At 49.7% G+C, this 17746-nt stretch overlaps 2 protein-coding genes across 2 annotated transcripts in view; one reads left to right on the top strand and one right to left on the bottom strand.

Moving 5' to 3' along the window:
* Positions 1-882, top strand: part of LOC135896545 (lysosomal protective protein-like) — a 38730-nt gene extending 37848 nt beyond the window's left edge. The window contains exon 11 of the mRNA XM_065424973.2: positions 649-882. Within this exon, the coding sequence (XP_065281045.2) occupies positions 649-735 (87 nt within the window). The 3' untranslated portion in view covers positions 736-882. The remainder of the gene's footprint in view (positions 1-648) is intronic.
* A 10415-nt stretch (positions 883-11297) lies between these two features.
* On the bottom strand, positions 11298-17382 carry LOC135896540 (uncharacterized). Its single transcript, XM_065424968.2, has 5 exons — positions 16854-17382; positions 15725-15862; positions 14213-14425; positions 12408-12545; positions 11298-11489 (listed from the first exon to the last, which is right to left on the bottom strand). The coding sequence occupies exons 1-5, from the start codon at positions 17238-17240 to the stop codon at positions 11352-11354; spliced, it is 1014 nt and encodes a 337-aa protein (XP_065281040.2). The 5' UTR covers positions 17241-17382; the 3' UTR covers positions 11298-11351.
* Positions 17383-17746: the final 364 nt, after the last annotated feature.

Genomic DNA, 17746 nt, shown 5'->3' with positions numbered 1-17746 from the left:
AAGCAGGACGTCACCTCGGTGGGCGTGGCTTCGCGCTCGCTGCAGCCTCCCAATTTCGGTTTCGCGTGCTCTGATAGCGGAAGTTCGTCGCTCCACAGTTCCGCGTGTAATCCCGTTTTTTTTTTTCAGATCGCAAGGTTGATCGACTTGAAATGAGAGCTCGCTTCAATTTTTCAATTACGATGACCCTGCCGAAACTAAAACTTTAAAAGCTAATTAATGATTTTTTTTGTTCCTTAGCGATTTATTACCACGTGTCACCCGCAACACCGTGGTCGCCACCACTGGCGGCATGTCTTCGAAAAAACTCTCCGTTTATTTCAAAATGGCTATTTCTAAATATAACTCAAAGTCTTTGTAGGCACACCCTGTGTATGCGCTGCGGATTCACCCGAGGGAGCTAAAGGCCGATCGTCCATTACTAAAACTTGGATGAAATAAATGTCGCATTTAATTTCACATTCTTTCCATTATTTAACGTCGCAAAAATCGGGAATGTCGTGTCATAATCTCTGGAATATTTTACCCCGAATCCCTATATCCCTGCGTGCGCGCGCGCGCGTGCGTGTTATGACGTCACCAAGATGACGTGTACGTATCAGGGCTACTCCACTAACTCGTACTTCAATATTGCCTCTCGGTTTGCAGGGCTCCGGCCACATGGTTCCCTTGGACAAGGCAGAGGAATCTCTTCACATGATCTCCAATTTCCTGTCTGGCGCCCCGTTTTCCTGAGCCTGTTGAAACCTGCGTTGAATTAGGTTAACAAACGCAGCAACCTAAAATAAAATGTATTGAGCTGTTGCGGATCGGCTCTATCTAACATTTAATAAGTTGCGTGATTGTTCTACTAGGCCCGTGACTTCGCGACAATGCAAGAACCTTCGCGTGCCTTGCTTTTTGGGGCGCGTTAAGCAACACCAGGTGGTCCAATTTAATTCGCAGTCCCATCTTTCATTACCCACTTTGCAGCTTCTAGATGCTCAACTTCACAATTTATTTTGTTTTTTATTAAAATAAACCGTAAGAAAGTTCTTACGACGCGTACGTAGGGCTGCTGCTGCCAAATCATGTCAGCTGAAAGAGCTTAAATAAACTGCTTTTCACTGAGTTAAACAGGTCTTAAGCTCACATCACTGTAGTTGGCGAGTTCAGAGTTTAAGAAAGCAGCAGTAAAAAATTGGAGGACGCTTAAGCTTCGCCTTCAAGAGTGGGACGCGACAGCGTTCCCGTCGACCCGCCAAGGGGTATAAGACAATGCGCTACGGCACAGCAATCACTTACGATGCGCCCCGCATCGGACTTAGCGCCCACCTATCACGCGGTGAGCGTCGAGCAACGCAGCGTTGGGCGCGGCAACGAAACGTGCGCCTGAGCGAACGAAACGAACCAAAGAACTCGGTGTCTCGGAGGGGAAACGATCTACGCCAGCCAAACGTCGTGATCGGCACGGGCAGAGAGATAGATAGTAATCTAAACCGGAAGCACGGCGAAGCGTCGTCAGGGGAGAGGGAGTCCCGCGACGCGCCTGGCAGCGGTCCCAATGCGCGCGCGGCGCGCCTCCTGCCGGGGCAGCGCCGTACATTGAGAGGAGGGGGTCTTCTGTGTTTGCCGCAAGATGGCTCTGCGTGTGCGGAAAGCGCAGAAGAAATGCAGCGGAAACGCACTTCGCAACTCGTGTAATTGTGACTTCTGTACGTTACATGTTCATAATTACCGATATACACCGCAGTATACCTTTCCACGGCTCGTTTCGAAGGCAACACCGCATTCACTAGAGGCGCGTTTGCACCGCTTGGAAGCATCGAACTCGTGGCTGAGTGGTAGCGTCTCCGTCTCACACTCCGGAGACCTGGGTTCGATTCCCACCGGGCCAATCTTGGAAGTTGCTTTTTATTTATGAAGCGCCTGCCGTGATTTATCGCTCACGGTCAACGCCGCCGACGCCGACACCCGACGCCGACGACACCGGCTTTTCTGCGACACGAGCTCCTTAACGCTATCGCGTTAAAAAGCAGGCCATAGGAAGCCTGGTGAATTCAAATTCGCGTGGCAGAAAGAGCGGGTTTTCTAACGATATTTCATGGAGTCAGCGTACGCTGGCATTCTACCTACCGCTCTGGCGTAAATAAAAAACGTGTGCCCCAGCCACACCTGCTGTAGAATATGCTGGAATGCCCAGCACGATGAAAAAGCAGGCGCTCGCAGACGGAGAACTCCAGATAAGCATTCAGCTCCAAATCGCTTACGTACTTTCACCGTAGGGTAGCAAACCGGGCTCAGTCCTGGTTAACTTCCCTACCTGTCATTTATCGTTTTTATCTTTCTCTCTCACCGCATCGTGTCAAAAGCGCTTAAAAAAAGCTGCGCTATCAAAATATGATACGGTTCCTGTTTTTCTGCAAACTCCAATATGAAACTCATTGGTATCCACGTACTAAAACGTTCAAGCATGAAAGAAAGAAAAAAAATCACCGACCAAGCCCTCCGTATACAGATGGTTAGCCGGTAAAGGTGAAATGTGCAGCCCCGGATTTATCACTAGTTTAATTCCGATGGTTCATTAAACGATGACTTGGTAGTCTGCCGGATACCCGGTACGCAGTTGCTGCTTGCGCTCGGTTGCACGAGCCTGTCCTTGTACCCGGCTGCAGAATCGACAAGCGTAGACGAGCTCGTTCCCGGTTCTGCTCGCGGCGTTGCTGATCGAGAGCTGCCTGCCCCTGAGGACTACGTATGACTCGTCGCCTACCCATTTCGGAGCGTGAGAGAAACTGACTGAAGAGCGCGCGCTCGGCTGCGACGGAGAGCAACGACGTCACTACTGGCGTAGCCAATCGCGTGCCTGTATTTGTTCTTTTTTTTTTTGCTCATGCGGATGCACCGGAGGAGTTTTCGGTGCACAGGCGACAGACGGGCGTACGGACGAATCGGCTAGCCATATATAGCTTCGCTCTAAAAAAAGAAAAAAAAACCTAGGAGGGAGCGTGCTTAGCGTTCACAAGCCAACTTTCTTTGAAAACGCTCCCTGCTCCCTTCCCGCTGGCTGTTCAGCGTGTTGCGGGCTAGGAATTTTTGCCTAATCGGAGAATGAAAAAGTTACGACAACAGCAGAAATGTGGAACCCGCCTGAGTGCAGGCGACAAGCGTGGCCGTGCGCGCTGCTTGGTTTTCATGTACGTTACACGATCACGTGCTTATGGTAGACTTTCCGGGAAACCCTTGGATTTTTCTCCTCTTTATTTTAGCAGCGGAATTGTATATGGCTAGCGTTCCGTGCATTTTCCGTGTCTATGCTTCATCAATAATAAAAAAAAGTGATAGCGGGCCGATACTAGAGATAGTGAAATACCGGTTTGACCGTTGGTGGAGGTGAAGCAGGCTTCGAGCACTCCGCCAATAATAATAATAATAATAATAATAATAATAATAAATGAAATCATTCAATCAAAATGCATTGTTTCAAGTCGATGGGTAAGCTGGAGTCGTTTGTGAACTGAACATGGACTAACGAGCAGGAGCATGGTCATATACGCAAAGGACAAAATGTACGTACTACCATACACTCTTGACTCGCAAAAGGACAATGGCACCGACTGTGGGGATGCCTGTGCTGTACAAATGGAATCCGGAAATTTGCTATCCACTGCGTATATGTCTCCAGGCACACCCAAAAGTGATATCGAGAAGTTCATGACCACGCACTCTGCATGGGTTAGCCGTGATGACTCTAGCCCTGTGGTTATCGTTGAAGACCAGCGGTGACATTACAAAACCAGAGAACACACGGTTCACTCAAGTTTGTGCGAGAATAGATAGGTTTGAAGTGCCATACCAATCCAAGTACCTCAACTACTCAGCAACAGTCGTGCATAAATTTAACTTTGGCCAAGATTCTGTCTAAGGTTCTGTATAAGGTCTACGCATACCACAGTGATCACAAAGCTATCGCCACTACCATTACGAAATTATGAAAATGAATACATGTCCCGTTGTCTAACCTTGTGTGATGTGCTACAGCTTCGCTGGCCATACACCGTCAAAAGAATGGAATGACCCCTTAATTTTTTGGCTGTATTTCAGGTTGGGTACGTGGCGCTCCGCCCGTTATTTCTTTACTCCATTCGCGCAAGTAAAAAAAAATTCCGTGTTTCAAGCTACATCTTCTAGAAGAAAATGTGGCGCGTGTCGTTTTAGCATTGTCTCTATAGGAGTAAGATTAGGCGACTATATGGTGGCTAACCACTCTGCATTTGAATGAAGGGTTTTCTCTATTTATCTGTAGCTAAGCACTGGCGTCTGCGCGCACCGCAGTGTTTCAACCTGATACTGAAGCTGCTAACTGAGCACGATGTCGTTGGCTTCAATTCTCGGCCACGGCGCCCACTTTTCGATTGGGCCGAAATGCAAGAACTCTTGGAGTCCGATTTAGGGCCACGTTAAAGAAATGCAGGCTCTGAAAATTATCCCGAGAGAGAGAAGTCATTAGGAAAAGGCAGGGAGGTTAACCAGGCTGAGCCCGATAGGCTACCCTGCTCTAGTCAAGGGGTAAACGGGATTGAAAGAGAAGGAAGAGAGAAGTACACAGCTTGCATTGTTTCGCCTACAAGCGTTCAACGCTGGGTTAGTCACAGGTGCTCATACAGGCTCGTACATCGAGCCTTCCACTACGACATGTAGTAGTGAGAAAAAGTAACGGACCCCTGCGACTGCATGTTGGATGGATGGAAAGAATAGATATATACTATGAGAGGCCCCTTTGAAACGGGGTGGTGCGTTGCGCCACCAATGTAGTGTTGCTGAAACGCGTGCCAGCGCCACCTGGCGCCACGCTTCTTGACCTTGTGCGACGTTATTTCCGTAGCTGTGTGCATGTGCGTTCCTATATGATTAGTCGAAGTGGCATTCGCACAAGCATACTGCGTCCTAATTGACGTCGCACGAGCTTGAGCGGCGTGGCGCCAGGTGGCGCTGGCACGCTTTTCGGCACGCGCTCGCAGGCAGGGGCAGGGCAATAGCAAGTGCTTGGTGGTGCAACCTACCGTTCTTGTTCCAAAGGGGACGCTCACACACACACACACACACACACACACACACACACACACACACACACACACACACACATACATACATACATACATACATACATACATACATACATACATACATACATACATACATACATACATACATACATACATAAACACATACGTCCGTCCATCCATCCATCCATCCATCCATCCATCCATCCGTCCGTCCATCCGTCCGTCCGTCCGTCCATCCATCCGTCCATCCATCCGTCCATCCATCCGTCCGTCCATCCATCCGTCCGTCCGTCCATCCGTCCGTCCGTCCATCCGTCCGTCCGTCCATCCGTCCATCCATCCGTCCGTCCATCCGTCCGTCCGTCCGTCCGTCCATCCATCCATCCGTCCGTCCGTCCGTCCATTACGATCGCACCTCGTAACCCAGTTTTCAGTTTCGTGACGTCAAACCGCGCAGTTATATTCAACTGGCATTTAACAAGGCATTCATACATCGGCTGGGAGAAAGTGGGTACCCCAGAGAGTGTCACCACTAATTTTCTTTTTTCCTTACCTCCTCTCTCTCTCTCCTTGTCATCTTTATTTCCCCCTTTCCCATTCCCCTGGTGTAGGGTAGCCAACCGGACGTTATTTCGGTTAACCTCCCTGCTTTCTGCTTTTCTCTTTCCTCCTCCCTCCTATTTCTCTGCCAAATAATAATTGCACTCTTTTCACCATATGCGCACTTGAATTACCTTCGGCAGTCTCTCAAAGCACGTTAGCCACCAGCTTTCCGAGTTGAAGTGCAGTTCTTGAGGAATGTGATAGCTTTTTTGATTTTTCAAGCGAATGGGGTGGTACGAAGTGGTCAAATTTTTTTCTCTGGAAGTACATTACAACTTCTTTGTTTTCGAAGTTCAATTGCGTTGCGGGGTCGTTGTGCATAAATTAACCTTTAAGCCGCGACCTGTTTAATAATTCTTGCTATTGAATCTCGTCTCGTATCATTTTCAGCGTGTAAATAAATTTCCACGATTTTGCGTATGCGCACCCGCCAACAGTCCCGAATTTTCGATAACGATTGCGAGCTGGAGATTTTTCTGCGAATTTACATAATGCTGCATCAAGTTTTAGGAAAAATAAATTGTGTTCCCGAAAAATGTTTTACAGCCGAGGAAAGGTTGGTCAGTGCAAGATGGCTAAAACGCATGCAAGGAATAGCATTGTGACCGTACTTGCGCCGTTTGCAATTTTACTAAATCGTCAAATCAGTTTTGACCACCTGGGGCTCTTCAACATGCAGCCAGTGCACGGTACACAAATGTTATGCAACCAAGAAAGCGAAATTATGTCCCAATTAACTAATGCGTTCGCCCTTGAATTGCAAAATCTGCATTTGATACTTACTGCTATGCGAGTTCTAAGTTGGGTCTGTGTATCTACGTTCAACATGGCGGACAATTGCGCATATGGCAGGACACGTGAAAAGCGAATTTGTCCTGTACCTTTAACGTCACCCGTCGTCCGCGCTGTTGTGCGCGTTTACTTCCCCTTACGAAATCCGCAATTCTCAGCTAAATTACAGGATGGATTACCAAGCCGGTGGAAAATTATGTTTTTATGCCAAGCATATTAACGTAGGTTTCGGGCCTTCGCGCGACGCCCGGCGGTGGCCACCATTGACCCTGAAGTGGGGTCACTTAACATGACGTCACGTGATGGCGTCACACAGGCTGCAGATGGGGCCTCATATCGCGCCGTCGGTCGCCTCCCGGCGGTGGCCACCACTGACCTTCAAGTGACCTTCAAGTAGGTCACGTGACATGACGTCACGTGATGACGTCACACCGGCTGCAGATGGGGCCTCATATCGCGCCGTCGGTCGCCTCCCTGCGGTGGCCACCATTGACCCTGAAGTGAGATCACATGATGTGACGTCACGTGATGACGTCACACCGGCTGCAGATGGGGCCTCGTATCGCGCCGTCGGACGTCGCCCGGCGGAGGCCTCCACGCTTCGGTTCGCGCCGTCGCGCGCGACGCGGCGGCGGCGCCACCATCGCTGCTTCACGTGATATGTGACGTCACGCCAGGGATGAAGCGGCGCGCACCCGCCGTCGCGTCAGCAGGGGGCGGACACTTCGTATACATCCCATTGGTCGTTTTCGAGCAGACGCTCTTTCGACGCTAGCGCCAAGGTCCCCTTCAGTTACGGCCCTAACCAATGGGCGAAGCATTAAGCAAAATGGCGGCGCACATGATTGTTTACGTTGTCATGGCAACAGCAACAGCAGCGGCGCGGCACCTCCTCTCCCAAACGTGTTTTTTCCTTTTTGTTTTTATTATGCCGACCCGCTCCACTCCCTTTCCCCCTTTCCCCCATGCCGCGCGCGCCGCTCACTTTTTTTTGTTTTTACCCGTAAGCGGCGCGTTTTTTCTTCTTTTTTATTGCGCGCTTGTTACCGCGTGCCTCGCGCCAGCTCGCAAGCAATGCGCGCGCTACGCCAGGCATTGGCATTGCGTGCGAGCTGGCGCGTGGTGCGCCGTGGGCTATGCGTTGGCACGCACGCAGTCTTGCCCATACATATATTATACCAGCATGTGCCGGAACATAAAAAAAATTCCACTTCCAGCACAACAGATGTTTAGTCTCGCTTTATTGACTTCGTTTCCGAAAAGCGATTTTTCTTACAACGTGGTGTGATACACGCTCAAAAAACGAGCAAAAGTGAGAGGTGCATGACATATACAAGAGTACTAAAGACAAAAGTTCACAGATGGTGAAATAACAAAAGAAAGCGCTAGAAAACGCGAAGGCCATTTCATGTACACACATATAAAAACAAGATTTTTATATAACGTCCTCAAGACCTAAATGTAGACGAGCTCCTGATATGTGCACTAAGATATTGCACAAAATTGGACGACGTGTATGACATAGTCATGACAACTATAAAAAGGGAAAACTCACTAGTAATGGCAAGAACAATGACACGCAAAATACCTGAAAGATAGAATAAAATGCTAACATGGTTTGATTGAGAGCCATACCGAAAGAAAGCTTACTTATACATCTGCACGAAAGTATATGAAATGCTTGACATGTTCATTACTGCTGAACAAATTGAAAAAACATGGCAGAAAAAAATAACATTGTACTAAAAACTGAAACACATTATCACATTTTGCACTTGGCCACAACTTGAGTAACGGTGGCAAGGCGAACAAAAGATAGTCGGCTTTTGCAGCAGCACATAGAAAACATTCGCAGAAAGGCTTATTCCTCAATCAAAGACCAGGTAAAACAAGCCAACACGACTTTTCTTTCTACCCGAATGCAATGCTTAGCAATAAAATGACGTCACTTAATGCACTAAGTCGTACCTACTGGCCTCTCCCTTGTATAATAAACACGAACTGCAAAAATCTGCATGCAGGACACTTGCAATGCTCACGCTTTCCAGAGGAAAAAAAGCGTATCATGCCTACACATGAAGGTTGTTCGCGCGGTTTTCCCATCGGGCGTTACTGAGATAGTACACAAACACTAACAGTAATTTTTCAGCTGTTAGTTGGTTTGTAGAACGCGATACACAGAAAAAGCACTGAGGGCGGTATGGAAAGCTGGGCAAGTTACTGAAGTTGCAGAATGAGACTTGGCACAGAAAAACACAAGTCACAGACCAGGTGACAATGAGGAGGAACATCTATTTGTCAGCTTTCTCTACCGGGAAGAGGCAAGTGTAGCACAATCAAGGCGCAACGACGTCCGGAGCCTCACGGAGTACACAAATGGACAGGGCTGTGTTCGTGTACATGCGCCTTCTGATGTCCTTGGGTCTGAGCGCTCACCTGTTGTCTTTAGGCACCCGGAACAACCTTGCAGAACATGTTTTTGAGGTATTTGTGCACCACGGCACGATGCACGAGCGGTACGAGTCGTGAAACGGGTGAAACATCGCGGAGCACAAGCACACAGCTACCGAGGACCACAGAACTGACGAAACTAGCCACGTCGGTCAACGCACAGCAGCGCACGCATCTCGATGACAGTAGATAACAAAAATAAAGCGTTACGTAGCGGACTAAGCAGCAGCCGGGCCGGCGGGGATGGCACGGCGGCGCGTGCGCGTAGACAGTCGAAGGTGAGGGAGTTGATAGGGTGTTACGAGAGAGGGCGTAGGGAGAGGAGTTGAGCGGGGGGAAGGGCTTGGCCACCTGGATCGGCGCGCGTGCGCGCGACGATCTATGAGGCGATGCAAGGGAAACGGATTTTCGCGTCGCCCATTACAGAGATGGCGCCAATTTCCTGTGCCACCGGAACCGGGGAGTGTCCCCCCCCTGGCGTCAGTCTGTGCCCGCAACCGCGCCAGCGTCTTTGCGCCGGGCGTGTATGCGGTCAAGATGCCTCCAAACGCTAAGGATACGCTAAGGTTAAGCCCAGTGAATGCTTCGCATCCACTGGGCTTAACCTTGCTAAGCCTACAATTTTTTCTTTCGTGTTTTCCGGAAATTCCGTGCTGCTGCGCATTTTGACATGTTTTGTATTCTATTATCCGATGCCAGGTTCAACATGTTAAGGTCTTTTATAGTTGCTTGAGTCTATCTCGTTATCTTTAAGCAGCTCAGCCCCCGCAGGGGCGTCTGCATCAGCAGGCATTTGGTGTGTTGCGACACCACGTACCCGAGCACACGGGGGTTGGACCCTCCCGCGCCTAGCCGTGCGCAGCTTAGCCATGTCCTGAGAAATTGGGATCCTGGGGATTGAGCCGATGCCGGCTGTTGGGACCTTTAAGGCTCCCTCGCTGAGGCAACACACATCTTTGGCCTCTGCTTCACGCAGACGTCACCCCCGCGCTGACCCAGCTGGGGGAAATTGGTAGTTGCCTTTTCTTGTTCTCTCTCGTCCTCCAGCCTTCGTCTTTCTCTCACGTTCAATCTTTCGTGTCCTGTTTTTAATTTCCTTGTACTTCCGACTTCGTGGGCAGCAAAGGTTCACCTTGTGGGGAGCAGCCAACCTTGGTCGCACATAGTTCGTTATAGCAATAACGTACAGTTGACGTCCGCAGGAAATGTTTCTCAGAACTCCTGCGGCGTCCCCTTGTTGGGATTCATGCTGGGCGGCAGGCGTTGTTGCCGAAATCTCCACATATCCTTATGGCTAGTTCCTTGCCACCCTCCCTGATCGCAAAAAAAAATAAAAGATGGCGCACCGAATATGTGTTCTAGTTGGTTGGACGTTGAGAACGAAACTTCACACGATTCCACGTCATTCATTCACTCGGAAAAACCGGAAAAAACAAGTATAGACAATCTCCCCCTTTCTTGTTTCCAACTTCCTAACTGGGGCTCTTGGACAAGCTACAAGGTATCAAGGATAGCAAGTGGTGATCTCCTCTGGGAGCTCCACGATCAGAAACAGTATGAAAAATTTCCCCGTCTAATATAACTTGGGGACGTTCGAGTGACAGTAACCCCGCATCTTACTATGAACACCAGCCGCGGCGTTCTATCAGTTGACGATTTGTTGGAACTGAGTGAGGCTGAACTCTTGGAGAGCTTCAGTGAGCAGAATCTTATCGATGTTAGAAGAATTAAGATGAGCCATGACGGCAAGGAAATCCAGACTGAGCACTTGGTGCTTACTTTCGGCTCATGTGAATATGAAACTGCGAATATGGTGTAATGGTGCCGTAAAACGTTATTCCTGTCCATCGGAACGCACGCCAGCATGTATCGGGCCGTTCCCACGTCGGTACAGAAAGGCCGAGCCTCTGCTGCGTCGCGGGCACGGTGGACAGCCCTTGACATAAAAACTGCTACAGCGCAAACACATGCAACCACAAAGTATGAAGGACAGGACACAAACGCTTGTGTCCTGTCCTTCATACTTTGTGGTTGCATGTGTTTGCGCTGTAACAGTTTTTATGTCAAGTATGCACCAACTTGACATGAAGTTTTAAAGGTGGACAGCCCATAAAGAAGTTTTAGTGGTGGACAGCCCATAGCTGTGCTTCAAGATCGGGACTGCTTAGAGCAGCCTCCCATTTGGACGGCGTGACGCCGTCACCATCGCGTAACACGGGGCGCCGCAAGCGCATGTGTTCTAAGTTAGCTACGTCTGAGCTTAGCTCGCAAATATCGGTAATGACAGACACACCCAAATGAAGGGACCACATTCTTAGGCTTCCCTACTTTCGGTATCGACCCAACAAAGAGGCTAAAAACAGTCAACCGATACGCGAAAGTTGATGCAACTCACCAAGAAAGACACACGCATTCAAATAAGCTTTATTGGTTGCAAAACTGAACACAAGAATGGAGTTTCTAGGACGAACCATCAGAGTCGCAATCACTGTCACTTGAAGAGCTTCCTTCTTGAGAATCGTATGCGTCGCTGTCATGTGCGGGGTTTCTGTATTCCAACGTTGATACTTTGGAAGAAGTCCGCTCGGAAGTAAGAACCTGAGAGGGGAAAAAGTAGCGTGAACATCAAAAATAGCCTAGGTGGCAGAAAGTATTACATGTCGTTTAATAAATTCTGAGGTTTTGCATGTCGAAACCCCAATATGATTTGAGGCACGCTGAAGGGACGGACTCGAGCCTTAATAGTTTTAACCAAACTATTTTTTTTTTACAGTGCACCCAATGCACGGTACACCTTTCTTTTTTTAATGGGAAAGCATTATATGTTCCCCGAGACAGAAAATCCGGCGTTGTCCGCAACGATTGCTAACAAATATCATCATCATCAGAAGCGTCATCAGCGTCTTGTATGACGTCAGTAGTAATTCACGAGTAAAGGTAGAACAAGTTAGAGTAAGGCGACTTCAGATGGAGTAAAGTGAATCACGGTGAAGTCAAATGAATCTAGGTGGATTAAGGTTGGTATAAATTAGAGCAAGGTGGATTAAGGTAGAGTTGTGAAGGGCACGTATCATGGAAGTAACAAATCGGAGAAGTCATAATGCTTTCGCATACAAATCACGTAAGGTTACTTAAGCGACTGCTAATTCTTTGCATTTCGTTCCCATCGGAATGCAACCTCCTCGGCTGAACTTTGATCCCGCGTCCTCGTGTTTGGCAGTGCACTCCCATAGCCGCGAAGCCAGTACGGTGGATTGTTTATGCACGGCAGGTCGTGTCCATTCACAGCGAACAAGTTTGTTGTGATCACTGGAAAGGCTGTAAAGGCTGTCTTTATCCCGCTACCACTTCCCTCCGCGCAGGGTAGCCAACCGGAACCATCTCTGGTCAACCTCCTTGGCTTTCTGCGCACCATTTCTCTCGGTCTCTCTCCTACCGGCGGCAACATTATGAAAGAGACTAGCTTTCTTCTGGCTCGTTCGTCCAATTTCATTACAATGGTACTGTTGAGCATACCTGGCGGGTGAACCGTGCGGAGAGCCAGCTCCACGCCGTACGGTACACGAGCGCGAATTCGTCGACGTACACCTGCCCAAGCTGGACCGAGACCTTGACCACGTGTCGCAAGACAGCGCTGGCATGCTCGCTTGCAGTCTGCAATGGCATGCGGTAGAAAGCGTTAACGAAAACACTCCTGGACCCCGCATCACGAGACCTTATGCCTTTTTGTAAAATCTTGAAACGCTCGGAGGAAGCTATCCTCGGCCCATGGCCTGACACTGCAATTTCAATGCGTGCAACAGAAGTATTGTTGAAGTTCCTGCAGGACACCAAGCTCGACGAGCGGCTCTAGCCAGGCAACTGTCTCATGTACATAAGCACTCACCACTTCTCTTATCATCATCATCATCCATCCCAATACTTTCACTCCCCTTCCCTCTTCCCCAGTGCAGAGTAGCAGACTATAGCGCACTAGCTCAGGTCGACCTCTCTGTCTTTCCTATCAATAAATGCTATTCATTCATTGAAATGCTAAAGCTTTTGCGGGGCATTAGGTGGAGTACCCCGCGTATCTAGAGGTACAAGACGCTGGTCCTGTTGACGCGTCCGAGCACGGCCTCTGGTGAACAGTGGTTACTAGCAACTTCTGTAACGGGCGATTCCGGCAGCTAAGCATAGCCACATAAGTATGAACGCAAGTTCACATCATCCGCTGCTGTAGTGCAATGGTTATGGAGCTGTGCTAGCGAGATTCAGGTCTCGAGCTTGATCCCGGCGACCGCATTTAGATGAGGTCGTGCTGCAAAAACGCCCATGTGGCGTAAGTTGTGCGTGCGGCAATGTACCCCAGGTGGTCTACGTTATTTCGGTGAACCTCACTACGGCGTTCCTAATAATCAGATCGCGGTTTTGGCATGTACAATCCCAGAAATTATTAAGGTTAACCTTCAGAAAAAAAAAAAATTAACTTCAGAGATCAATGACTGCGATGCTTTTACAGAACTCCCATTTTCTGAACAAGACGAAATTTAACCGCTTTTGTAATGAAAAGGTTCGAATATTCGTGGGAAGTGTAATGGCAAGGTAACATAGGAGCTTTGCAGGGCATTACAAGTGGCCGCGGGCTCCAATTTAATGCCAACAACCTGGGGGTTCTTTAACGTGCACCAAGAATACAAGTAAACGAGCGTTCTTGCATTTAGGACCCCCATTGAAATTCGTTGCCTCCGCGGCTGGAAATCGAACCAGCGACCTTGTGCTCAGGCATCTGAACGCCATAGTCGCGGAGCCACCGCTGCTGGCGCATGGAAGATTCATGAACTCACGAAAAAACACTGGCGCTTAGCGGAGAGAGCACGGTATCGAGCAGTTGCTTCGATTTTTACGTTTTCGCGCGTGCGTTTTCTGCTTGCTTTATATCGGGAGCTTTCGTTGAATGAAAGCACTGGCTAAATATGCGGACGGCGACTGCGTACAATCAAATACCTGCGCATATCCATCGCGCTAGCTCGCAATTGTGTGAAGCAAATGTTCAGTGAAACGGTTGATTGAATGCTAAGTACGGAACCAACGGCAATGCGTACAGTGCTCAGAGAACCAAACGCCATACACAGGGCTCTCGCCTGCTCGCGTGTATTTTGCTCTATTGGTGGGCACTGGGGACACTGAGGTGATGCATTATGGTATACAATGAAACCGGCGGGCGGGTTCATGGGTGGGGGGGTGGGGGGGGGGGGGGCTTTGTGGCGTTTTGTGTCTGAAAGCACCGGTTGAATGGCTGAATGTGAAGTTTGGATGGGATCCTAATGGGAAAAGCATACTGTGGGCTGCCGAAGGGGCTCGGCGGGCTCTGCGAGGAAGCTCGCGGCTGCCGCGAAGGTCCTTTCGGCGAAGTCTTTGGCCCGCTGGTGCACCGCTGCCGCGTAGCGAGAGACGCGGACCGAGGCCTCCCAGCTCGTGTGCAGGAGGCGGGGCAGCGCGGAGTTTCGGGGATCGTTCTCCTGCGCGCCGTCTTCATCCATGGTTTTGATGTACTGCAATCAAGACGCTCGAATTACCGCACCCACCGCTGTCATTTTTCCGGGTGCATACGAAAGAGCCGCATACCACTTCTCTAGTGAGCACTGAGTACCGAAAAGAAAAGAAAAAACAAAAAGAATGGCAACAGGAAAGGAGGAACTAGGCTACGACTGCCATTGTATGCGAGCTCCTGGAAAACGCGATGTCGTCACCTATATGGTGTGGCTAAGATGCACACGAATGCGCACGTTAAAAGTCCTGCAAGGCTGTTTCGATGCTTTCATTTGGAACTGCTCGAAAACTGCCTGCAAGAGGGTTGCGCGCATCGCCTTTGCAACGGCGAGCAGTTTCGAGTTAGATAACTATGGGTAACTCTGTGCTCTGCAGAAGTTCAGCAGTCGAAACCCGAGTCGAAATGGAAAACGAGCGTGCCAAGGGCGTGCTAAGCGAAACACTGACGTGTTCATTTGTTGCGTGTGTGAAATACCGCGACGGATAAAGGCGGGGAAAGCGGCAAAAGATGGGAAGGTGCCAAATAACTTTTGGGAACCGGACCGGATGTGTTAGCCTTGCGCTCCCTGGAACAGTTATTGCAGTAGCGTGCGCAAATTGTTTACCTGCAGAGAACGGGACAGCAACGCGGCTCTGCGCCTTGCCTACAAAAGCCTACAGTCCTCGTGATGGAACGCCTGAGCTGTAGCCCTAATCAATCGCGGATCACCAGCGCGGCCACACCGTCAAAATTTCGCGCCCATGAGCAAGCTCGTACGTCCCTTCGACAACTTCTTAACGGGTCAGATCCAATTATTAATTGGACAAGTGAAGCGTTTTCTTTTTGGTGAAGGGAGGAGGGGGGTGACTTTTCGGGAGAAATAAACATAATAGCTCCGACAGACAGCAGGAATGAGCGTGAAGCAAGCTTTCGTTGCTATCGCTGTCAACTCGTTTCAAAAATTTCAGTGCGCACCACGTGGTCAGGGTTAATATACTCTTTTAAACTATACAACTTTTCTGATCGCAAGTGTGGAGCTGTACTGTTATTTACAGTAAAAATGAAATTTCACAGCCGCAACGGTAAAGCTGTTAGCCATGCAAGGCGGAAACTACCACGCTTTAGGGTGCACAAATTATCGCTGCGCTGCATGCGTCCACAATTGCCGAGGCGTCTTCAACAATCGTTTGGCCATGCATTCAGTCTGGGTTCGGGACGTGGCACTCTTCGACTCGTCTCGAGCTGCGTATTTTCACAACGCACGCCACACCAGCCCAAACTCGCGCGTTACCGAAATGACGCCCCGAAATGGAATACGTACCGCGTCGCAGGCCGATTCCGCAACGGTCACGTGGTGCCAAAAATTGGCGCGAGTGCAGCGCACGACGGACGTGGCAGTGTCCACGGGTCTGCACGCAGCATCGAGGACCTGTCCGGACAGGTCCTGCAGGTAGTCGATCTGCGACAGGGTGATTGCAGGAGAGGAAGTATACGCTTGAGTGCTGTTTCGACAGCGCGTGGGCCTATTTGCTTTTTCTTTCTATCGTGGTATATATTACAATAGCATTCAACCCGACATTCAACAGTTCTGCATAATCAGAGAATGCAGGGCACAATGAAAGTTCGCACACAGAAAAGGCAGCGTTCATACTGCGAGTAGGAACGTTGGTTTCACTTTCATGCAGGTGTTGTGACGGGTTATTTCTCAAGACTGTCTGTAGAAGTCTGCAGAAGACGGACGTCCGCGGTATGGGAGTGACGTAGAATGACGTTCTACGCAAGGAGTTAGCCTTCGTGCTGAGCAAATGGGATAAAGAATACAGGTTCATTCCCATTCTGCCTAATGTTAACGAATGAAAAAACGGAAAGTCTTTGGGTATACCCAGAAGAATTTTCATTCATTCAAAAGACGCCGCTCTGGAAAGCTTGGTTAAAGAGCACAGTTCCGTAACTTCCGTAAAGGAAGGAGGAAGATGCGGTGGTTTCCGCGTAAAAAACAAAAAAATTCCAACGGGGATGCAATGGCTTACAGTTACCGGGAGCGTGATGTATTACACATTCCACTAAATTAAGACGGCAAGCTGGGCGAGTTGGTGATTGAACATGTTCCTATGGGTGGGCAGCGCAACCCGGACGAAGGACGAGAGGAAGTACACAACGTGAGCGCGCTCGTGTTGTGTACTTTCTCTCGTCCTTCGTCCGGGTTGCGCTGCCCACCCATAGGAACACATTCCACTAAGTTACACGGTTGTAAGTACGAAGTTGCCCAGAGAATGGCCTCTGCCTTCAGGATCAAAGACCTGAGCTACGTAGCAGTCAAGATCGCACTGGCTCACGTCAAGATAAAATGAATTTCTAGTTACTTTTCTCGCGCTTGTTTCCGTCGCGACGGTACGCTCATTACGAGTCCGGAATATTCGCGACGTGTGTTACCAGAGTCAAGCGCCAACCTTTTCCTGCACGTAGTCGCGTCCATCGGTGTACTTGCGTTTTCCAATGTCGCGGGCGTCTCCGACGATCTCGTGCGGCATTTTGCGAATCACCGGATAGCTGTTCTCGAACGTCTGCAGGACCTCGCAGGCGAGGTCGTCGGCGGCCTGGAGCGGCCCGGAGAGCTGTTCCACGACGGGCTTTCCGAGGAAGGAGTAAGCGTGCGAGGCGCACTTCTCGACGGTGTCCAGAGCGATCGCAGCCAGCGTGGAACGCTTCTTCAGCGCGCTGTAGCACTCCGCGGTCGTGAAGCGCAGGAAGTTCACGCTGGGAACCGACATGACGTGCTCTATGAAATGGTCCCTGACGCCTCCGCGGCCATCTTCGCTCGCGCTGGCAGCCGCCATAGTAGAAAAGCTGGTAACGCGTTTACGCGGTGGCAGGGGAGAATTGAAAGACGAACTCTCGGCGTCCAGGGAAAGCGGTGCAGCGATCAGTGAAAGTGGGCGGTTACGAAATGTCGTCGTTATAAAGCGGTTGAACCCCGTCGCAGGTATGACGTCACATGCGCAGGACGCCCGCCGCGACGAATCGGGGACACTGGGATCGGCGTTGCAGAAAAGGCAGCGGTTAAAGTGCTCGCCTGATATCGCAGTGATGTATGCCACGGCTTCGTAAGCAATTCAAAAGCGCATCGTGTTTGAACCATAAAGTTTCCTACATTTACTAGAGGGAAGTCTGGCGCTGCAGTCGTTCAGCCGCCATGGGAACGACGGGTAGTAGATGGATTTGTCTGGTCGTCGTGATTGGGGCTTCAGACGTTCTTGTAGCTTCGTTTGCTACGCTTTAATCAGCGCCTAAATTGGCCTAAATTTCAAAGCAAGTCATACTCTCGCTTTTTTTTTATTGCAGA

The sequence above is a fragment of the Dermacentor albipictus genome, chromosome 9, assembly GCF_038994185.2.
Source record: "Dermacentor albipictus isolate Rhodes 1998 colony chromosome 9, USDA_Dalb.pri_finalv2, whole genome shotgun sequence".
NCBI lineage: Eukaryota > Metazoa > Arthropoda > Arachnida > Ixodida > Ixodidae > Dermacentor > Dermacentor albipictus.
This window is presented reverse-complemented; position numbering and strand designations above follow the sequence as displayed.

Coding starts and splice junctions, on each gene's coding strand:
- LOC135896540 (XM_065424968.2), bottom strand. CDS start 17,240: ATGGCGGCTGCCAGCGCGAGCGAAGATGGCCGCGGAGGCGTCAGGGAC. Junction 14,426..15,724: donor CGGAATCGGCCTGCGACGCG/GTACGTATTCCA, acceptor TCTTGATTGCAG/TACATCAAAACCATGGATGA. Junction 11,490..12,407: donor CCGCACGGTTCACCCGCCAG/GTATGCTCAACA, acceptor TTCCCCTCTCAG/GTTCTTACTTCCGAGCGGAC.